The sequence below is a fragment of the Hippopotamus amphibius genome, chromosome 4 (assembly GCF_030028045.1).
Source record: "Hippopotamus amphibius kiboko isolate mHipAmp2 chromosome 4, mHipAmp2.hap2, whole genome shotgun sequence".
NCBI lineage: Eukaryota > Metazoa > Chordata > Mammalia > Artiodactyla > Hippopotamidae > Hippopotamus > Hippopotamus amphibius.
Genome location: NC_080189.1, coordinates 59,924,741 through 59,941,905, shown reverse-complemented (window position 1 = coordinate 59,941,905; position 17,165 = coordinate 59,924,741). Strand labels below are relative to the sequence as shown.

Sequence of the window (17,165 nt, the reverse complement as noted above, 5' to 3'; positions counted from 1 at the left end):
GATTTACCCTGTTGGGGGTACAACTTTGTGTCTGTTTAACCATCTAACACTTGCTTGGATATGGCTCACCTCACAAACAAGAGGAGCCCTTTCTTTGTGCTGGGCACTGTGCTGGGCATGGAGGTAAAGAACACACACCTTCTAAATGGATAGAGAAGATGTGGTACATACATACAATGGAATATTACGCAGCCATAAAAAAGAAAGAAATAATGCCATTTGCAGCTACATGGGTGGACCTAGAGATTGTCATACGGAGTGAAATAAGTCAGGCAGAGAGAGGCAAATATCATATGAGATCACTTATATGTGGAATCTAAAAAGAAGGGTACAAATGAATTTATCTACAGAACAGATATAGAGTTGTAAATGCTGAAAAGAAACTTATGGCTAAGAATATTTTAAACATAAAAGTAAAATGGGGCGGGAAGGATAAATTGGAAGATTGGGATTGACATAAACACACTACTATATGTAAAACAGATAACTAATAAGGACCTACTGTATAGCACAGGGAACTCTACTCAACACTCTGTAACAGCCTACATGGGAAAAGAATCTAAAAAAGAGTGGATATATGTATATGTATAACAGATTCACTTTGCTGTACACCTGAAAGTAACACAACATTGTAAATCAGCTGTAGTCCAATAAAAATTAAACACACACACACACCCCCCCCTTGCCCTCAAGGAGAGCCAATCTAAAAGGAAGACATTTAAATAATAATTAAAGATTTTTAATAAATTAAATAATGGCTTGATAAAGGGGAGGGTGGACTATGCCCATGGGACGAGGAGAGAGGTCAACCAGAAGTGGAATTGCCAGGGAGCTGGCCCGGGCGGTGGTCTGGAACGAAGGCAAACGGGAGAGATGGCATTCCAGGCGGGGAGACAGTAAGTGCAAGTGTGTGGAGACGTAAGGCTGCACGGCGCCTTGGAAGACGCAAGCAGGTTGGTCTCTCTTGAATACAAGAAACGAGGCATGAAAGAGAAGTCAAGGGAGGGGAGTGGCCAACCTGGGGCCACTAAGTTCCTATTTTACAAGATACCATGAAGAGAAGAGGAAGATCAGAGAACTCTTCAAATGATCAACAGGTTAGGGAAGTTTTCTTCTCCTCCCTCCCGACTGGCTTAACGCTTTTCCAGCAAGAAGTTCTTATTCTCCAGGGGCGTTTGCAGAACCTGGCGTTTCTAAGGTGTCTGGCCTCATCGCTGCCATTCAACAGCATCTGTGGGGAGCCTAGTCTGGGCCAGTCACTTTCCCCTTATAATAAAGATGCAGAGGACTGGCTTCCTAGCTACCCTCAGGACCTCACGGTCAGTCCAGGGAGATATTAATAACACAAAGCAGACACAGTTTGGAAGGGAACCATTATTTTCTTCCTTTCTTATTACCTGGGAATAAGAAGCATGTGTTTAAAATGTTTGGGGGACAGAGAGATCCTGCTCCCCAAATCACTGTTTCCTATTCTCAGCCTTGTTTCTCTGCAGCTAATGACCTAAGCAGGGAGGGAAGATCTAAACTTGTATTGAAAAACCAGTGTTCGTGCAGACATCATTCCTAAATCTCCCTGGTTTAAATCATTCTCCGGACTGTTTCTCATAACAGGGCATTAGGATCACAAATTAAGAGAGTGTTCATTATACTACCTAGTGGAGAAAAGAGGCTTAAGCTTGGGCCAGTCCAAAGTACCTTCCCTTTCATTTTAAAGAGTAAAATGGGAACATGTCAGAAACGGAATGCAGAAGAACTTCATTAGATGCAGAGCAGATCAACGCTCTGAGATCATTCGTTTCAATATTGTTAAAGTTTCCATAGTCGCATAATGACTTAAAAAATAATCAGCATTCCTTCATACACCGGGGGCAATAATGAGCTACAATGGATCTTATATGCACCACAGCTTTAAGAGTTATCCATCCAAGAGCCTCACTGTGTCATAAAATTCAGTAGTTCATTGTTTCCTGCCCCTGAACAGCCGCAGTCATCAGGAAAACACTGCCATGGCCCACGCTCCCAAACTGAAAGCCAATCCAAACCTGCCACGTGGTGGAGCCTCCCGGCTCTGCCTCTGACAGCTGCCTTCACTCAGCAGGTGAGAGGTGGGCATGGGGCACCCCTGTCAGCCAGGGGTTGGATGACACCGGGCAGCCAGAGGTAAAGGCATCACCTGTGGTGGGAGGACAATTTGCCGAACTCAAATGCAAAGTTCTTCCTGTCTAAACCCATGGGGAATTCCTTTACTGTCTACAGCTACAGTAGCTCACTTTGAGTTCAAATCTGTATAGTGGAATTTGAACCATGGAAACACCCATCACCATAAAAAAGCCCTACGAGTCTTGTTAACAAAACAGAAAGAACTTCTGCCAAGAGCGGAGAAATAAATTCCTTCTTTCCTGCTGCTTGGACCACAGCATAATGAGGGCTCCCAAGCTCTCTCTGCAGTAATAAAATGGAATGCCCAGGCTTCTCCTTTTGATGTGTTCCAGTTTAAAAGTTTAGAGCTGAGGCCTTTTCATCCTTAATTTATCTTCCCTTGTAAATATTTTCTGTACCATTTCCAATATCTAAAGTCTACACATTTCCAAGAAATAATTCACTCCTTCTCCTATTTCAGTTGTATAACTTTATGTTATGGGTCAAATTTGGGGCTAAATAAACATACCTCAGGCTACAGCTCTGCAAATACCTCTGGCAGCAAATTAACTCAAACAAATGTTTTGGTTGGGTGGCGGGGTTATTTTTAACGATCTTCCTGATCTGCCTGGAGGTCCAAGGATAGACTAGGTGAACTCCCACAGGCTTTTCTAACTTTGTATTTTCTGCCACATTAATATATGGTTCTCAAGTTCACTGAAATAGTTGGTTTAAAATTTCACCACCAGAGGGTGCTACTTGTTTGCTTCTAAATTTCATTTCATTATCACACGTGAAAAATGGAGGCCTTGCTCCCAAAGAATCATCACCATGCCAGCAGCCAGTATTACCCAAGAAAGGTTTTCAGAAGGCCTGTAGGCAGCGCTCTACTTCAAGGAATCCGACTTCACTTGTCTTTTGACATTATGTGTTTAAAACCAAAATTGAAAAGCTCTGTAACTTGCACAAACCAAAGTGCACTGATTTATACAAGCTGTAAACCAAGCAGGGAATGCCAATCATTTTTCATTTTCATGGCTTTTGTTCAGTATTTACTACACAACAACAATGAACCCAGAATGCTAACATCCTTTTCACCACCCCAAACAATAAAATAACAAAGTAAAAAGAGAATGTGCTTAGCTATAACAACAGTGCTATTCTCTAACAATGCAACCTTCACTCATCCCATTTTAAGTGTACACATCTCCTGCTTCTGCTTTGGAGTAATTTTGCACTGGTGTAATTTCTGTCTTCTGGGAAGCAATTTGATTGATTAGCTTCAACTTCTCTTATTAGTGTATTTTTACGATTTGCTGGGATTTGCACGTGCATTTTCCACTTGATATTTTCGGGGATGCACTAAAGAGGCATGGAGTTCAATTCCCATTTACCCACACGGAGCTCACATGGAAAGTCTTCTCAAATTGTGGTAAGAAATTCTAGTGTGTTGCCATCTGAATTGGCAAAGCAAGTCTGGGGTCAGCAAAGTTTTTTCTGAAAAGCGCCAGAATGCAGTAAAGATTTTAGGCCATGTGAATCATAAGTATTCAACCCTCCCATGTAGCAAGAAAGCAGTCATATAGACACGTAGGGCCGGGTGTGACTGTATTCCACAATACTCGATTTCGAGGAATAGGTGGTGGGCTATAGTTTGCTGACTCCTGCAAATGATGAATCTTATTGTACACACTCTTCTTCTCAATAAAATTCAGAGACGTTTCTATTACATTATCCTTTGGTGATTTTCCCCCTCCTCACACAGTGTTGACAAACTGTGACCTCACTAAGTTATCCATTTTAAAGTTCATGGGTCCTTTGGAGGAATACCACTGGGTTTCCTCTTTAGCATTTCCTGGAGAGGAAACCCAGCAGTATTTGTGTCCTGTGAAGTTGTTTTATGGTAAGCTATGAAATCAATAAGAAGGATGTAACTCCCTGGCAATTTCTCCAGAGGTCATATGGAAAGTAAACAAAAGACATAATTTACCTTCGGACTGATGTGTAGCCAAAGGGGTCTGAGTCTCCTTGGAGTAGGACACCACCTCCCTGGGCAGGAAATCCACTTGGGTAACCTTTGACACACCCAGCTTATGCAGTCTTCGTCTAGAAGTAACAAAGGACAAACGCTTAAAGACGGCAGGCATTCCTTGCAGAAGATCTATCAGGAATAAAACAAACATCTAAAACAAATAACCCCCAAATACCCACAGCTTCTCAGTACAAGGGGCAGCATCACGACGTAGAACTGGCCCTGGGCTGCAAGTCCGGACACTTGGGGTTTTGGCCCACTTTGCCCCTGTGTTGCTGGGTTGGTGTCAGCAAGGTCCCTCAGGCTGACTCTCAGCTTTTCTGTCTGCAAAACCAGGTCTTGTCCACTTCAAATGAGACCCCTTCCATTCTGAGTAACTCTGATTTTTCTTGATGAAAGGTTATAAAGGGAATTTTCATTTGTAATACAGAACTCTGGTTGCTTAGGCAAGAGGGACAAAAGAAAGGTAACACATCTCAAATCTGAAGAAAACAGAGACCATCAGTGGAGTAATTTGTTCTCTATAATAGTAACGAGAGGACAATATTCCAAGGGGGAGTATAACACCTCCCATTTCTCCAGAAAAGGAAGTAATATAGACAAGCATGTGAATTTATTTAAAGATACACTGACAGGGCATAGATGAGTGGAAAGGGTACTGGGCTAAGAGTGATAAAGTTTTAGTTCAGAATTTCCAAAAAAGCTATGACCATGTGAAAAATCCTTCCTGAATATTTATGGAGCACATCAAGTGTTTTCAGATGTCTTTCACATCCATTACATCAACTGTCTTCACAACACTGCTATGAAGCTTCTGGGCAGATTATCACCATCTCCATTTCACAGGGGAGGAAAGTGAGATTCAGCTGGAGACCTGCCCGAGTATACGTAACTCGCAAATGGTAGAACCAGGGCTAACATTCTGTTGGCCTGATTTTAGTCCAGTGCTTTTGCCACCAAGTCAGACTGCTACCTGAGGTTCTTCACAGTGAGTTCTCAGTTACCCCCTAAATCTGAAGTGCCTCCTGTGTCACACAGGAAACATCCACTCATGGAGGCAGTAGGATCTGGTAGTTAAGCACATAGACTAGCCCACACTTACCAGCTGTGTGTGTGATCTTGAATAAGTCACCTAATCTCTCTGTGCCTCAGTTTCCTCATCTGTAAAATGGAGATATGACTAGTACTCAGTACTAGGATTGGTACGGGTAATGTATACGTGCCACCTACATACAATGCATAGGTCACATATTATACATACATATGTACACAATTTACACACACATATGTGTTAAAACAGTTTATGAAACATTTTAGTATATAGATTTAGTATCAGTGTTGGACATGTTTTATTATATTTCTTTAAAATTTCCAGGAAATTGAGTATGTGTGTGTCTCTCTGAGAGAAAGAAAGGCAACATAACCATTTAGCCAAAATTCCACATTCTCTAGCTCTCTAGGATCAACAGAAGCACACCCTATTCATAGTATTTCTAAAATTATTACTAGCAATGGCAGAGACTCATTGAATTGTTTTCGGTAGTAGGAATAATAAAATGAAAGAAAATGGATACTACAGCTAGGAATTTCCATGTACAATTTCCTAAGTGTTCCAGGAGAACAAAAATTTCCTGTTTTCTATGAATCACCAAAATAATTGAGGTGAAACCTAAGATGAGCACAGAGTAGATACAAACAAAGGCTGGTTTAGAAAGAAGCCCAGCTGGCTGTCTCTGCAGCCCCACTAAGCACAGCTGTAGCCCAAGCGCCACACAGGCCTAGGCCACGTGGGCCTCACTCACTCAGGTGTCTGGGCCAAAGCACGTATAGGACAGGTAGGCTGGGGACCCAGCACTTCCTCAAAGCCTTCCCACACGGAATGAAGGAAAAACATACAAAATATACTAGAAACAAAATTACCAAGCAAGGTAACAGGCTCAAGGTTTCAAAGTAAGAAATTCAGGTGCTATTTTAAGTCCTTCTTGGGTCACAGAAGTATGTGTTTCTTCCTGAAACGTGTCTTTCTTGAAGCATCTGAAGGAGAAAACGTGACTAGACACCCAGGACTGCTTGAGGCAAAGCCCCTCCTGCTGTTTAATAGCCTAGCGCACCTTTCTGAGGCCCCAAGAGGCCCATCTTCATCTCAGGCAAAGAGACAGAAAGGAAACATGGGCTGGTAACGTACCCCCCACCAATTCAAACTGGGATCACACCTGACACGGCGAAATCACCCTGGAGTTTAGACTTCCACGGGCATCCGTGTGAGGCCCAAAGATCTCCACAGTTCAATGAAGAGATACCTACACCTGCAGTCAGGGATTCCACTGCATCCTGCTAAGATGCACGCGTAAGTTGTAGGCCTGTCTTGGTGGGTGAGCAGCCACAGGCACTGGGCAACAGGAAGCTGATGTGTAATTTGATAGTCCACCACGGCACATGGAAGTCAACTAGTGAGGCAGCAGAGCTTAATGGTTAACTCACACGCTCATGTAGAAAGTGGGTTCAAATCCCTGCTTCATCACTTATCAGCCAAATGGTAAATAAAAGCTCTGGACAAGTGACAAACCCATCTAAGCCTCATGCTTCTCATCTGTAAAATGGGTACATGTTATTGACTTGTTATGAAGATTAAATGAAGCTAATACCTGTAAAGTACTTAATTGAGTGCTGGCACATAGTAGGTGGCTCTATTTGTATCTTTTTGACTGATTATAATAATGCTTACATTTATTTCAAAAAATCAAAGGCAGATTTATGAATGCTCTAAATTGATTCTCTAAAATAGCAGATTTAAAGATTATCTCTGACAGTAAAACATAAGAATCACACTCCTAATTTCCTTGTATGAGCACATGGGTAGGTGTTGGCTGCTTAGGAGAGTCCATTTGGTTTTCCTTTAACTAGGAGTATCATTACCATGAAACGTCTCGGTTTTCAAAACTTTGCTTAAAGTGGTATGAGTACCACCAAACTGTTTCCAGCCCTAGCCAGTCCAGAAAGTCTGGCCAGAAGGTGGCACCCTTCCACGGCGAAGACCTTCCTCTTAGCTGTGTTCTCCAACTGTGTCCCCACTTCTGGGTCTCTCCTGGGGCCAGGCTTAGGGTCTGCAAGTCTCAGCTGATCCAGAATCTATCCGTTCATACAACCCTGTGATACAGACTTTCGACTTCCCTAAGATACTTCCACATTTTATCATCTAACAAAATGATCATATAGCTATAACAAGATGAAATATGTAGTAATTTCCCTTAAAAGTGCAGACACTGAGCATTGTTTCTTATTTTTGATCAAAGTCTTATCAGCTCATAATTCTTTTATCCAAGGGTGCAAATTAAACTATTTAGCAAAGGAAGGGGGAAAAAAACCACACTGCATTGTAGAATTAATGCTATTCTAATTCCTTTTCCTTCTAATTTGGCTCTAAATGTCATGCAGGCTCTTCCTTTGTGACTTTGGGATACTTTTCAAGCTGTCCCACCAACCCTCCTGCAAAGCTCATGCCCTCGCTACTGTACGCACACACACTTCCACTATAGCTCCTGTTACATGTCACTGTCCTCTTCTCATGTCCGACTTAACTGCAATTTACTTATTTAACCCTGACTGAGTTATCTCTGTACCCTGGGGCTTAGTTCAGTATCAAGTACTTAGCTGGAACTAAGTAAATGTTTGAAGAAGGAAGAAGAGAAAAATAAAAGGAGGAAAAAGAAGACGATGCAGAAATGTAAATTGAAGATTCAATTCTCTATGGCACGGTGGCCATGGCATTATTATTAAGTTATAGGGTCCAGCAACCTGTGTCTTAATTACCTCCTCCCACTACCCCCACCGGTGATTCTGATGCTCACTAAAGGCTGAGTACCACCGATTTAGAAATATTAGAGTGTAGACATAGAAGCTTCATTGTTTCTAGATCCACTTGGACCTCTCCACCCTGCAGCTTAGAGGATGAGGCCTCATTCCCACAGAGCAGGGATGATATCTCTGGACCAAGCTTAATCAGATCTATGAGACAGGCTGGGAGCAAAAGTGAACAAAGATGAGTGAGAGGGTAAGAAGATGAGTGTCAGACAAAGGAGACAGCAGTATGCAAAATACTAAGGGCCTGGCACAAGGGTCTATCCTAGATCTAAAACTAAAATGTCAGACAGGGGGTCCCAGAGACACTGGGCAATGGCATCACGGATCCCTGACTCGCTGCCTCGGCCCAGTCCTAAAGTGACATGGCGCCCACACCCCCCTGGGCTAGGGCTGGGCTCCTCACTAAAAGTGCTGGAGGCTTCCTCTCCAACGGGTCCTGCCAACTTGGCTGAGCGAGTTGGCGGAGCAAAGCCATACTGCATCAAAGCTGAAATGTTTCTTCAGAAAAGAAAAATCAAGTCTTGATAAAGAATAAAAATGGAAGATATTTGATGTTTGAGAAGGTTATTTGCCAGGGCTCAGGGTGTTGGGATTTCTGATCCTCCACTAGCACAGTCTAATCCACGCAGGTCTGTCCATTTGTGCTGAGACATTATGCCTCACAAGAAGAAAAAAACTCCCTTGTGTGAATCACTGTCCCCACTCCCCCTTTTGATTCACCTGTAATGTCTTTGTCTAACCACCCACCATATGGTTAGCGTGGCTTTCCCAGCTTTTCCTTGCACAGTTTCATCATCCAAGGAAGATGAAGCCCAAAGTGTGACTTCATCCTGGTCCATGATGTCTACCAAGGTGGAAGACAGTTGGGGTTATGCAGACTCACTCTCAAATAAAAGGATGAGAAACATACACATAGCCATTGGAATTCTAATAACTATAAACTCTGTGGCTCTTCTCCCATTTCAAAGATGAGGGAAAATTTTAAGAGAAACCTTACTAATATTTTAAAATGCAGTTAATATCTAACCATTATTTTTAATAGTATAGAGAATAAATACTTGCAAAGCATAGAGTTATCTACCAAAGTGGGACACCCTGGTTTTGTCCCTATTTATGAAAAGACCTACATTCCTTTCAAAGCCATGAACAACAGAACTTCAGTTTCTGAAGTCAGTGCATCTGCGACCTGAAAACATGGAGTCATTGTTTCGTGCCTACACGTGGAGTGCCAAAAAAAAAATTAGATTTCCAAGAAACTACTGTCGAGTTGCCTTTAAGAATTAAACTGGAAAATGATTTTGACCTGACAAAGATATGGGTGGAGGGGTTTGGTTTGGGATGGCAAGGACCAAAAAGCAGAGCTCTTTGATCAGAGACTTAAGATCCAGGCTGTCTCAATTTCTTTTTATTAAAATAAAATTTACATACAATAAATCTCCCCTTTAAAGTATACAATTCAGTTGTTTTTAGAACCCTCAACCCCTAAACCTAACCTAACATATGTAATTACACAACTTTTTCGCTACCTCCAAAAGAAATCCTGTACTCATTGGGAATCACTCCCCCATTCTCCCTCCTCCAGCCCCTGGAAACCACTAATCTACTTCTATCTTCTTTCATATAAATGGCATATTATAGTTTGTGACCTTTTGTGTCTCACTTCTTTCACTTGGTTTAAGGTTTCAAGGTTCATCACGTTATAGCGTGTATCAGAACATCATATCTTTTTATTGATAAATAACATACCATTGTATGGATATACCACATTCCTTTTAATCCACTCAACAGCTGGTGGACGTTTGGGTTGTTTCCATTTCTGTCTTTTATGAATAATGCTGCTATGAACATTTGTGTACAAGTTTTTGTGTGGGTGCATGGTTTCAGTTCTCTTGTAACTGAATTATATTTGAACTGGTAATATATCTAAGAGTGGTATCGCTGGGTTATATGGTAATTCTATGTTTAACCTGTTGAGGAACTGCAAACTGTTTTCCAAAGAGGCTGTACCATTTTACATTCTCATTAGCAGTATACAAGGATTCCAATTTCTCTACATCCTTGTCAACCCTTACTATTATCTGTCTTTTTCATTACAGCCATCTCAGTTTGTGTGAAGTAGTGGGATTCTCATCTGAACTTCTCTGATGGCTAATGATGTTGAGCAACTTTTCACGTGCCTATTAGCCATTATATGTCTTCTTTCAAGAAATGCCTATTTAAATTCTTTGCCCATTTTAAAACTGGGTTGTCTCTTTATTGTTGAGTTGTAAAAGATTTTTATATATTTTGGATACTAGGCCCTTATCAGGTATATTATTTGCAAATATTTTATCCCATTCTGGGTTGCTTTTTCACTTTCTTGATGGTGCCTTTTGAAGTACAAAAGTTTTAAATTTTAATGAAGTTCAATTCAGCTATTTTTTCATCAGCTGCTTGTGCTTTTGGTGACATATCTAAGAAACCACGGCCCAATTCAAGGTCATGAAGGTTTACACCTATGTTTTCTCCTAAGAGTTTTCTGGTTTTAGCTCTTACATTTAGGTCTCTGGTCTATTTTGAATGAATTTTCCATATATGTGAAGTAGGGGGTTCAACTTCATTCTTTGGCATGTGGCTATCCAGTCGGCCCATGCTTAATTTTTCTTAATGTTCAGTGGCAAGGTCGAGCAGGGAGCAGAGAAAGGCTTTGTCACGAACATTGCTCCTTGTTGGTGCCCACGGGTCACAAGCATGAGCCAAGTCTGACTGTGGGAGGACAGATTCACCAGGAGGAACCTCATCACCTGAGTGCCTCCCAGGGGTCGTGAAAGCTTCCAGAGCATCAAGCACGTCACGCATCACTGGCATTAGCCCCGTCGAGCGCTTCCTGAATAGGTTAGGCACAACACAACTCACATTCTGATGCTCTAATTTCAGACCACAGTGCATTATATACAGCCAACTTGATGTTCCTGCATGTCATACTCAAGATAAGTGAAGGAAACTGCATTAATATTGCAGTACTATCTCTACTGGACTCCTAAGGGAACCCAATAATATCGGAGATCTGGCTCCAGACTGCTAAAGTGTTAAGCAAGAAGGCTGCTGTGGGAATTTCACGGATGCCATCAGCTAACCCTCAAAGATGCAGTTACATCAGAGTGGATGATTCATTTTCTGACCCATCACCAATATTGGGAGATAAAGCTATATCACCAATATTGGGAGGCAGACTACCCTCACGTTAGTAGAATTTTTTTAATGTCACAGTACAAGAGTCTATGGGAAGACACAGAAAAGCCACAGTAAGAATATACCAAGCATCTGAGCAACTCTTCAAATTTTACAAATTGTGAATCACAAAAGACTCTCAATAATGGTCTCTGAATAGCAGTCTCAGAATGCCCAATGACTGAAATTATAATGTTGAGGATATACTGGTGAAACCCGGTGGCAGCAGTGGGGGCAGATGAGGTGGCAGAGTCAGGAACGTGGATCAGAAGCCCGTGTGGGGCACTCAGGAGCCAGGAAACAAAAGGGGTCATGGTACTAATGGGCAGCCTCTGGAGCAGGGAAGAAACCTGGAAGTCAAGCAGATAACACCAGAGCAGATGTTCCCAGAAGCAAGGAGTTACTCGGCCGGATGCCAAAGTAGGTCAAGGCCAAGGAATAAAAGAATGTCTGCATTGGTTCCAGACTCAGCCCCGCTGGGTTTTATTCCTGCTTATTTGCATGTGAGTATTTCATCCCCAACACACATTAACGGCGCTGTCAGTGGCCTTTTTCTCCTGGCACTGCTTACACAATTCCTTGAGGTTTCTCAAAGAAGAGCCCTTTAAGACAGTGAGAGTGATAATGGTGCCATTTTCTTTCTTGTCCAAAAATGTTATGTGGGCACCTACAATGTCCTTGACAACTGGCACAGGAACTACTTCAGCCAACATCATTACCAGCAACCACAAACCATTTCTGAAACACAGAACCATGCCAGATCCTTACAATAGAGAGGATGAGGAGATTGAGCATATACAACAAAAAGCAAAGAGGAATAAAAGGTAACAAAGAATAAGAGCCAACATGAGCAATTCTCATGATAAGTGGGACAGGAGAGTATAACAGGCAGATTACTATGTATTTGGGTAAATCAAGCAAGTTTCACTGAGAACGGAAGGCCTGGTGCAAGTCTTGAAGGATAGACAGGACTCAGTCAAGCAGAAAGGAATGAGGAGGGTGTTCTACAGAGAAGCCTCTATATATGCAAAGATCTAAAGACTGAATGCACATTTTATCCCTGAGAGATCAGGTTTTCAGAATAGAAGCTTTACTTGAGTAGCAGCAGAAGATAAATTTAGAGAGGTACACTAAGGCCAGATGATTAGAGGGCTTTAAATCTCAGGCTAAAGAACTTGAACTTTATGCTATAAACAATGAAGAATTACTGAAAAAACTGACAGCTTCAAAGAGACATTTAAAATGAAGCCACTGTGTGAAGAATGGAGTCTAAATCTTCCTCTTTAACAAATGAACGACCAGAAGTTATGTGTGGGGCCTTAGAAGCTGAGTGTGGAGAAAGGGGGGAATTGAGAAAGGACCTACAAACAGAGGGTGGGTGGGTTCAGTAACTAAACAGAGGATCCAGGCAAAGCATTAAATCCAAGGGGGCAGCCAGAGAAATGCAACCAGCGGTCTAGCAAATGTGGAAACAAGGTCCAGGGTGATTAGAAAACACTCAGTGGTGATGACACTGGGAACAGAAAGAATGCTGTAGTTTGGTGACTTTGTAAAGAATTAAGGCAGTGTATTTGGTATGGAAGGTGAAAGAAAAGGAATAAATTGGAGAGTATTTCAAGGCTTCATGCCTTATGGAAAGAAAGTAAGTAGTGTAACTGGCAGACAAGGGCAATCCAGATAAAGGTCTGTTTTGGGGAAAAAATGAGTGCCTCAGTGGATGAGTTTATAGTGAGGAGTTTTCCAACTGTATGAAGTTGAAGACCAAAGCTATGAAAAGAAGACAAAGAAGAAAATCTGGTCCTGGGAAGCACCCACTGAGAGTCATATGAGAAAAATGCTACATCCATAGAAGAAGAGAATATGGAGACCTAAGGACACAGAAACTCATGAAATATGAAAGAAGTTTTTAAGAATGACAAAAGGTCAACTTGTTTTCCCAACACTGTATGCTGGTGTAATTAGGTACGAAGGTGTGACATCTCCAGGACTGGCTCCTAGAGTTGAGGATGGAATACCACACAGAGGAAAGGTGGAGATGGGGTACCACATGGAGGAGGTGAGCCTAGCATTGCAGACCCTTCACATACAATTTATCCTCTATGTTCAGAGTGGGTGCTTTTCTCCAAGGCCTGAGAAGCAGCTTGATGGTTGACCTTTTCTGATTGCCTGAAGAAGGATCAGGTTCCATTTTCTATGTTCACATTTAAAAAATCATTTGAGGATGTATTTATTTCGTTTCCATGGTATTTGCTTCTTACTGTGCAGAGATATTAGTTTGGCAGCTAAACCATTTTTCCTGAACGGAAGCAAATGTCAAGTCTGGCTCAGTCAACAGGCACAGTTAAAGGGTCTGCCTTAAACTTCATCACACAAGTAAATCTTACTCCCAACGCACGAGCGCTTACTCCCAAAGCAAGGTGGAGGAGGTGTATTGGAACCGCACAAGCAGCTGACTGGTTTACTGCGACCATCCCGGGTGCCTGCCCCTGCCCGAGCCAAGCTAACACTCCAGCCCTACTTCCTCCACATTGTGGCTCCACACTGGAGAGAGGGCTGCCACAGTCGAGGAGGGAGTTTGCCTGTCAGACACAGTGGTGGCTCAGACCTAAGGCTATGTCTGAAAAGGGCAGGGGCAGCCATTACTGGCACTCGCACAGGCAGCCCCGACCTCCGGCTACGGCCGGTACCACCACAGCTCATGCCCCAACACACGTGAGGGGCCCACACAGGCATCACCTGCCTTGCAGCACAGCTCCACACCAGGGCGGGAGTGGTACAGATTGAGGGAAGAGAATGACCACGATGCATGAAGGAGACTCAGACCCCAAGCAGGGTCTCCACAGGGTGGGGACAGCCACCTGATGCACAGGCAGAGCATCACAAGCAGCCCCCACCTCTGTACGGAACCAGATAGCTACAGTCTGCGCCCCATCACACCAGAAGACTGCATGGGTGCCTCTTGTTCCAGCACTGCTCCCCTCTGGGGCAAAAGCTCACACTTAAAGGGAACAGAGCCAGCTCAGACCTGACCCCTCAGGACTTCCGTTCCAGCAAGTTGGGACCAGACCCTGCTCCCAATAGGGTAGAGACAACCACTGAGCAAAGGGTAAACCCTGGCTCACACCTGACTCCGGCCATAACCCTTCCTTATCCAGCTCCACCTCCAACCACAGTGATAACTGCCAGCACACTCTGAGGAAAGATAAAACCTGTGTTCACAACAAACCTAGCTCCCAACCAAAGCCACCAGGCACATGTAGAGTGTACAGGGACACACCCACATGAGGACACCCCTTCAAGACTATTTCACCTAATTTCATAGAGGCAGAGAAAGCTAAGCAAAATGATAAGACAGAGGAATTGGTCTCACCTGAAAGAGCAAGAGAAAAATCCTGAAAAAAATAAATAATCAAATAGAAATAAACAATATACCAGATAAATAATTCAAAGTAGTAGTAACAAGAATGCTAACTGAATTAGAGAAAGGAACAGATAAACAGACTGAGAACTTTAACAAGGAACTAGAAAGTATAAAAAAGAACCAGTCATAACTGAAGAATACAATAACTGACATGAAAAACACACTAGAATGAATGAATAGCAAATTAGGCAATACAGAAGAATGTGCAAGCGATCTGGAAGATAGAATGGAAATCACCCAATTAGGACACCAAAAAGAAAATCGAATTTTAAAAATGAGAACAGTTTAAGAGATCTCTGAGATAACATGAAGCATACCAACATTCACATAATAGGGGCCCCTGAAGGAGAGGAGAGAGAGAAAGAGATCAAAAATGTATTTGATGAAATTATGGCTGAAAATTTCTCAAACCTGAAGAAGGAAACAGATATCCAGGTATAGGAAGCACAGAGGGTCCCAAACAAGGTGCACCCAAACAGATACACACCAAGACATATCATAATTAAAATGGCAAAAGTAAAAGAAAAAAAAAAGTTCTAAAGGTAGGAAGAGAAAAACAAAGAGTCACATACAAGAAAACCCCCATAAGACTACCAGACAATTTTTCTGAAGAAAGTTTACAAGCCTAAAGGGAGTGGCATGATATATTCAAAGTCCTAAAAGGGAAAAACCTGCAATCTAGAATACTCAACCCAGCAAAATTATCATTTAGAATTGAAAGAGAGACAAAGAACTTCTCAGACAAGCAAAAACTAAAAGGATTCATCAATACTAAATCTACCTATAAGAAATGTTAAAGAGTATTCTCTAAGTGGTGAAGAAAAAGCTATAACAAGAAGTAAGAATCTATAGGAAAGAAAAAAAATCCCACTAGTAAAGGCAAATATATAGTAAATGCTGAGGATCAACCACTTAAATAAGCTAGGATAAAGAGTAAAAGAAAAAAATTAAGTATAACTACAATAAACAGTTGAGGGATAAATGTGAAAATGTAAAACAATATCAAAAACACAAAATATGGGAGAGAGGAGTAAAAAAAAATGTAGATCTTTTAAAATGTGTTTCAACTTAAATGACTACCAGATTAAAACAAGTAGATATAGTTAATGGTCAGCATATATGAACTCCATGGTAACCACAAATAAAAAACCTGAAATAGATACACAAAAACAGAGAGAAAGGAACACAAACATACCTCTACAGAAAATCATCAAAGCTTAACAGAACAAAAAGAAGAACAGGGAAGAACTACAAACAACCAGAAAACAAGTAATAAAATGGAAGCAATTACATAACTATTAATAATTACTTTAATTGTTAATGGACTAAATGCTCTAATCAAAAGACAAAAGGTGACTGATTGGATAAAAAACAACACCTATCTATACACTGCTTACAAAAGACTCACTTCAGAGCTAAAGACACACATAGACTGAAAGGGAGAGGATGGTAAAAGATATTTCAGGCAAACAAAAATGGCAAGAAAGCAGGAGTAGCAATACCCATATCAGACAAAACAGTTTTTAAAACAAAGTCCATAAAGAAAGACAAAGAAGAACATTATACAACGATAAAGGGGTCAATACAAAAAGAGGATATTACACCTGTTAACATATATGCACTCAATATAGGAGCACCCCTAAATATACAAAACAAACAATCATAAGGGGAGAAATAGCCAGGAATACAGTAACAGTAGGAGACTTTAATACCCCACAGACATCAACAGACAGATCTTCCAGACAGAAAACCAATAGGGAAACAGTCTTAAATGACACATTAGACAAGTTGAACTTAATAGAATCTATAGGACATTCCACCCAATAAGAGCAGAATACACATTCTTCTCAAGTGTACATGGAATGTTTTCCAAGATAGATGACATGCTAGGCACAAAACTAGTGTCAACAAATTTAGGAGACTAGACACTGTATCAAGCATTTTTTCTGATCACAATAGTATGAAATTAGAAATCATTTACAGAAAGAAAAATGGGAAAAACACAAACATGCAGGACTAAACAGCATGCTACTAAAAAAACCAATGGCCCAATGAGGAAATCAAAGAGGAAATCAGAAAATACCCTGACACAAATGGAAATGGAAACATAATGTTCCAAAATCTATGAGATGCAGCAAAATCAGTTCTAAGAGGAAAGTTTATAGTGATATAGACCTTCTTCAAGAAGCAAGAAAAATCTCAAAAAACAAAATTAATAAATTTCTGCCAGACTCATCAAGAAGAAAAGAGGACCCAAATAAACAAAATAAGAAATGAAAGAGGTGAAATAACAACCAATACTACAAAGATACAAAAAATCATAAGATATACTATGAACAGTTATATGTCAACAAATTGGACTTCCTAGAAGAAATGGACAAATTCTTAGAAACATGCAACATGCCAAGACTGAATCAGGAAAAAAAAAAAAAAGACAATCTGAACAGATTGATCACTAGTAGTGAAACTGAATTTGTAATAAAAATACTCCCAGCAAACAAA

General features: G+C 41.3%; 1 protein-coding gene across 3 annotated transcripts in view; it reads right to left on the bottom strand.

The window, feature by feature from the left end:
* DYNC1I1 (dynein cytoplasmic 1 intermediate chain 1) overlaps window positions 1-17,165 on the bottom strand; it is a 317,415-nt gene that overhangs the window by 229,097 nt on the left and 71,153 nt on the right. For 2 of the 3 annotated variants that reach the window (XM_057731071.1, XM_057731073.1), the window contains one exon: window positions 4,130-4,245. The exons of the other annotated variant lie outside the window; for it this stretch is intronic. In XM_057731071.1, coding sequence (XP_057587054.1) covers window positions 4,130-4,245 — 116 coding nt within the window. The remainder of the gene's footprint in view (window positions 1-4,129; window positions 4,246-17,165) is intronic. 3 annotated transcript variants of the gene reach the window in all.